The sequence below is a fragment of the Callorhinchus milii genome, unplaced genomic scaffold (assembly GCF_018977255.1).
Source record: "Callorhinchus milii isolate IMCB2004 unplaced genomic scaffold, IMCB_Cmil_1.0 Scaffold3, whole genome shotgun sequence".
Taxonomy (NCBI): Eukaryota; Metazoa; Chordata; class Chondrichthyes; order Chimaeriformes; family Callorhinchidae; genus Callorhinchus; species Callorhinchus milii.
In genome coordinates this window covers 62,360,894-62,366,681 of record NW_024704744.1, presented here as the reverse complement: position 1 = coordinate 62,366,681, position 5,788 = coordinate 62,360,894, and the positions used below count along the sequence as shown (strand labels likewise).

The 5,788-nt window shown below is 48.7% G+C and overlaps 1 protein-coding gene across 1 annotated transcript in view; it reads left to right on the top strand.

The window, feature by feature from the left end:
• Positions 1-3,590: 3,590 nt before the first annotated feature.
• The window catches only part of ttc27 (tetratricopeptide repeat domain 27), a 115,497-nt gene continuing 113,299 nt past the window's right edge, over positions 3,591-5,788 (top strand). The window contains 1 exon segment of the mRNA XM_042333120.1: positions 3,591-3,681. Coding sequence (XP_042189054.1) covers positions 3,591-3,681 — 91 coding nt within the window.

The following is a 5,788-nucleotide window of genomic DNA, read 5'->3' as shown; positions in this document are numbered from 1 at the left end:
TTTTCAAGGTTGGGAAGCGAAATAGTAGATTGCTGGTCTCTGAGATTTCCTGGAAGCCGGTTTTCTCATACACAACTTTTTCAGTTTAACTCTTTCCTTACAATGGTCTTTTCCACATGTTGTAAGGAAAGAGTTATAGGGAAGCTGGCTTCCCTATAACAACAACAAAATTATATTTGTATAGTGCCTTTCACATTGGGAGGACGTCCTCAGGCACTGGACAGTCAATGTTTCGGACCCGAGCGGGGGGTCAGGATTGGGGAGGGTGGAGGGCAGGGGGCGAAGCAGGGTGATCGAAAGCACGATTGAAGAGGAGAATCTTGAGATGGGTCTTAAGAGAGGGCGTGAGGCAGAGGGACTGTGGGATGGAGTTCCAGAGGGTAGGGGCGGAGTGGCAGAAGGCCTGCCCCCCAATGATGGGGCAGGGTTGGTGGGGGACGTGAAGCAGGCCGGATCCCTCTGAGCAGAGCGAGTGGGCAGGATAGTAGGGGGCGGGGGTTAGGACGTCGCAGAAGTAGTGGGGGAGCAAGGCCATGGAGGGCATTGAAGGTGAGGACCAGGATCTTGAACTGTATCCTCTGTGTGATGGGAAGCCAGTGGAGTTGGGCGAGGATAATAATATAATAATCCTTGCATTTGATATAGCACTTTTCATGTCTTCTAGACGTCTCAAAGCGCTTCAGAGTATACTGTAAAGTGAATTGACTGTATATTTGTGGACGAAGTGCTCACAGCCGTGTCCCACAAACAGTCGTGGATTGAAATTACCAATTTATTATTGTTTTTTTTCTTGAGGGATTATTATCAGGTGTGTGGAGTAAGGAAATTTGCCCAAGGTTTCACCCTGACCTGCCGAGAATTGAACCCAGGGCTCTCACTTGCAAAGCGAGTGCTCTAACCACTGAGCTACAGGAAGGAGGTGATAGGGTCACGGAGCCTGGTGCGGGAGAGGACATGCAGAGTTATGGATAATCTGAAGTAGGCCAACAAGCAAGGAGTTTGCATAGTCAAGCCTCAAAGTTATAACTTACTATTTCTCATGCATGGCAAAGTATCCAGTGTTGCTGATACCGTATATTGATTGTCAAGGTTTATGAGCAGCAGATTTATGCTGGGTTCTACAAATTGGACTGGGTATCAGCAACTTTTTGAAGGAGCAAATGTATTTCTTTCAAAGTCATGTTTTAAAAAAAGACATTGCCTTCTCTTTGATCAGTTTTTTCTTATTTCTCCCCCCCAACCCCATCTCCCACTCTGTTCAGGCTTCCACTCTGTCTCATGTGAATTATAAACCCCGGCATGGACTGGTTGCACTGAGTGGCCTGTTTCCGTGCTGTATATTCTTTGTAAATCCCTTTCTCTATGAAATGCTTTGAGATATATCTGAAAGCCCAACACAAGTACAGAATTGTTTGATTAAAATCTATATTATTTTTTTCAGGGACAAAGGGGAAAGAAGGAACGAAGAGGCAAGTTTCATATAGAGTGTACCCACCTATTCCAGTAGATTTTAGATAGTAAGTGTCTAATTATGCCCCATTTCACCGCTTAGCTTCCAGGAGGAAGCTGGTTGGATTGCTCTCCATTATGAGAAGACACTACAGTATTTGTTGAAATAATTTAAGGGCACTGAATATTGTAGGACAATTCAAGTGGTTTAGTATTCATAAACTCCACCTTCAATAGTTTTTGAATACCAATAGGGATTAGACAGATGGACACTTCCGCATTGTTCATGTTCTGCTTGTACGAGATTGGCAAGGGTGTTACCAGGGATGGGTGGATACATCTATCAGAAAACTTTGAACAGGTTGGAGCTTTTCTCTGGATTTGAGACAATCAAGACTGGACCTCATGGTGATTTTTAAGATTATGAAAGGATTTGATAAAGTGGATACTGAAAGATTGTTTCCACTTGTTGGTGAATCTGAAATGAGAGGGCACTAATATACAATAACTGGCGGTATATCTAATAGGGAATTTAGAAAGAACTTCTTTACCCAGAGGGTGGTGAGAAAGTGCAACTTGCTGCTAGAGGTTATAGTTGAAGCAGAAAGAATCCCTTCAAAAGGTCTCCTGCCATTCTGTACTTGCACTGCATTACGATTGTTATCGTTATTGCTACATTGACATAAAACTGGTCATAGGTAAGCGTTTGTGTTCTGTGAATACATAATATGAATATAAGGAGTTTGAATCCACAATTTATTCATTGGAACTGAACAAATTGAAAACTGGGCCATACCTACAAAGAAATGGGAAATAATGGAATTGGAATTTGATGGCTCCAATATTGCCTCCAATATTCAGAATTTGGTTTGTATTTGAATGTCAGGAAACAGATATTTTATGTCTGACTATATCTGTGGTTAACTTCTCCAAACTGCATTTTTGTACATGATGTTGATTATCAAATGCCATATTTTTGCTGTTATATTGGAATATTATGACAGTGTGTTTACAAATAACTTGGTGGTACTGAATTGACAGATCAGTTTACAGTACTATCTCTACTTTCTTCAAAATCTGGATGGACCTGGGCTGTCGATTTCTGTGTTTTGGTTCTTATAAGGCTATAACAATAATAACTTGTGTTTATATAGTATCTTTCAAATAAAAAGTCTGGAAGGTGTTTACAAATTATACATTAATTGTACCTGAAGTGTATGTTTTATTTGTAAACAGGCAATGATCTGCACCGATAATAACTCTTAGCTTTGGCACTTGATATAGTGCCTTTCACCTTTGGCGGATCTATGAAAGTTTTTCACAGGATATACTGTGAAGTGTCGTGACTCTAATTTAGTCACTCACTCCACGACTGTCTGTGGGACATTGCTGTGTGCAATTGGCTGCCGCGGTTCACCCACAAAATATAGTCAATTCACTTCAGAGTGTATTCTGCGAAGCGCCTTGAGACGTCTCGAAGACATGAAAAGTGCTATATCAAATGCAAGGATTAGTATTATTATTGTATCAAATGCAAGAATTATTATTATTATTGTATCAAATGCCAAGGATTATTATGATCGAAGCTGAGTTCTCGCCACAGGGAAGTGGCTTCACTGGTACAACAAAACCACAAGGCTATATATGTACATATATATCAAACAAGTTTCCTTACTCCACACAGAGCCTAATAATAATCCCTCCAAAACCAAAAACAATAATATAAATTGGTCATTTTCAATCTACGACTGTTTGTGGGACATTGCTGTGTGCAATTGGCTGCCGCGTTCGCCCACAAATATACAGTCAATTCACTTTACAGTGTGTTCTGTGAAGCGCTTTGGGACGTCCTCCCGACGTGAAAAGCGCTATATCAAATGCAAGGATTATTATTATTATTATTATTATTAAACAGAAGTGTTTGCAGGTTTCAGTGGTGTTTGTGCCCCAGTGATCACCAGCCCCTCCCCTCCCCCTCCCCCCGGGGGGGCTGTACCCGGCATGCCCTGCGCGGAGGGCCTGTCATGGCTGCGCGGTGCTGGTGCTGGTGATGGTGAAGCTCGTGGCCGCCGCCGGTGGTGTGTGACTGACACTGTGACACTCGGACTCGGGGACGAGCGTCGGTGGAACACTCGCGCACTATGGATTCCCGACTGGAACGCTGTGTGGTCCGCGGAGCTCTGAATGGCGCAGAGAGACAGACACACGTGACAGCAGCAGCAGCAGCAGCAGGTACCCCCCCTCAACATACACCCCCCACACCCCCCCCTCATACACCCCCACACCCCCCCCTCATACACCCCCCCTCATACACCCCCCTCATACACCCCCCCACACCCCCCTCATACACCCCCCCACACCCCCCCACTACATACACCCCCCACTACATACACACCCCCCCCCCACTACATACACACAGGTACGCCCCCCCACTACATACACACAGGTACCCCCCCCTCATACACGCATACAGGTACCCCTCCCCCCCATACATCCCCCCACACATACACACAGGTACCGCCCCCCCACATACACACACACCGTACCCCCCCCCTCATACACCCCCCACACATACACACAGGTACCCCCTCATACACACACAGGTACCCCCCTCATACACCCCCCCCCCACTACATACACACAGGTACCCCCCACATACACCCCCCCCCCCCCCACTACATACACACACACACACACCCCACTACATACACACAGGTACCCCCCCCACATTCACACAGGTACCCCCCCCACATACACACACACACACCCCACTACATACACACACACACACACACAGGTACCCCCCCCCTCATACACACACACACCCCACTACATACACACACACACAGGTACCCCCCCCTCATACACACACACACAGGTACCACCACCCCCCCCCCCCCCACACTACACACACCACACACACACAGGTACACCCCGCTCACTCACACACCACACTACACACACCACACTACATACACACACACACAGGTACCCCCCCCCTCATACACACACACACACACACACACACACCACTACATACACACAGGTACCCCCCCCCCACATACACACAACAACAACAACAACAACAAGATTCCATTTATAGAGCGCCTTTCACGTCAGGAGGACGTCCCAAGGCGCTGCACAGTTGGGTCATGACCCGAGCAGGGGGGAAATGGTCAGGGTGAGGGGAGGGAAGGGAGGGAGCGAGGAGGGGGAAGAGAGTCGAGAGGGGAGCTGAAGGCACGGTCAAAGAGAAAGGTTTTGAGACCGGCCTTGAAGGAGGAAAGGGAGGAAGCGGCGAAGGCACTGGGGGATGGAGTTCCAGAGCCTCGGGGCTGAGAGGCTGAAGGCCCGACCACCGATGGTAGGGCGGTTGGGGCGGGGGATGTGGAGCAGACCGGAGCCAGAGGAACGGAGGGTACGGGCAGGTAGGTAGGGGGATAGTAGGTTGGAGAGGTAGGAGGGAGCAAGGCCGTGAATGGCCTTGTAGGTGAGGATGAGGATCTTGAAATCAATCCTCTGGGGGATGGGGAGCCAGTGGAGGCGAGCGAGGGTGGGAGTGATGTGGTCCCGAAGCCTGGTGCGGGACAGTACACGAGCTGCAGAGTTCTGAATGACCTGCAGCTTGTGGAGGGAGGTGGCGGGAAGGCCGGCGAGGAGAGAGTTCCCATAGTCCAGCCTTGAGGTGACAAAGGCGTGAACCAGGGTTTCAGCAGCGTGAGGGGTGAGGTAGTGCCGTAGTCTGGCGATATTCCGGAGGTGATGGAAGGCGGTGCCAGTTGTGGTGCGGATGTGAGGGAGAAAGGACAGCTCAGGGTCGAACAAAACGCCGAGGTTCCTGACTGGCTTTGAGAGGTGGAGAGTGCAGCCTTGGATGCTGATGGTGTCAGCGCCTGAGGTGCGGAGGCGCTGACGTGAGCCAATCAGGAGGGCCTCGGTTTTTCGCACGTTGAGCTGAAGAAAGTTGTCTCTCGTCCAGGACTCGATGTCGGACAGGCAGCTGTCAGGACATCGGTGGTCGTGGAGTTGAGAGTAGAGGAGGAAAGGTAGAGTTGGGTGTCATCCGCATACATGTGGAAGTTAACCCCATGTTTGCGGATGATGTCACCGAGGGGGAGCATATAGAGGGTGAAGAGGAGGGGACCGAGGACAGAGCCCTGAGGGACACCACATGAGACAGTACGGGGGTTGGAGGAGAAGCCATTCGTTGAGACGAAGTGAAGACGGTGGGAAAGGTAAGAGCTAAACCATTCAAGGACAGTGCCTTGAAGGTTGAGGTGGGAGGACAAGCGGTGGAGTAGGATAGCGTGGTCGACCGTATCGAATGCTGCCGATAGGA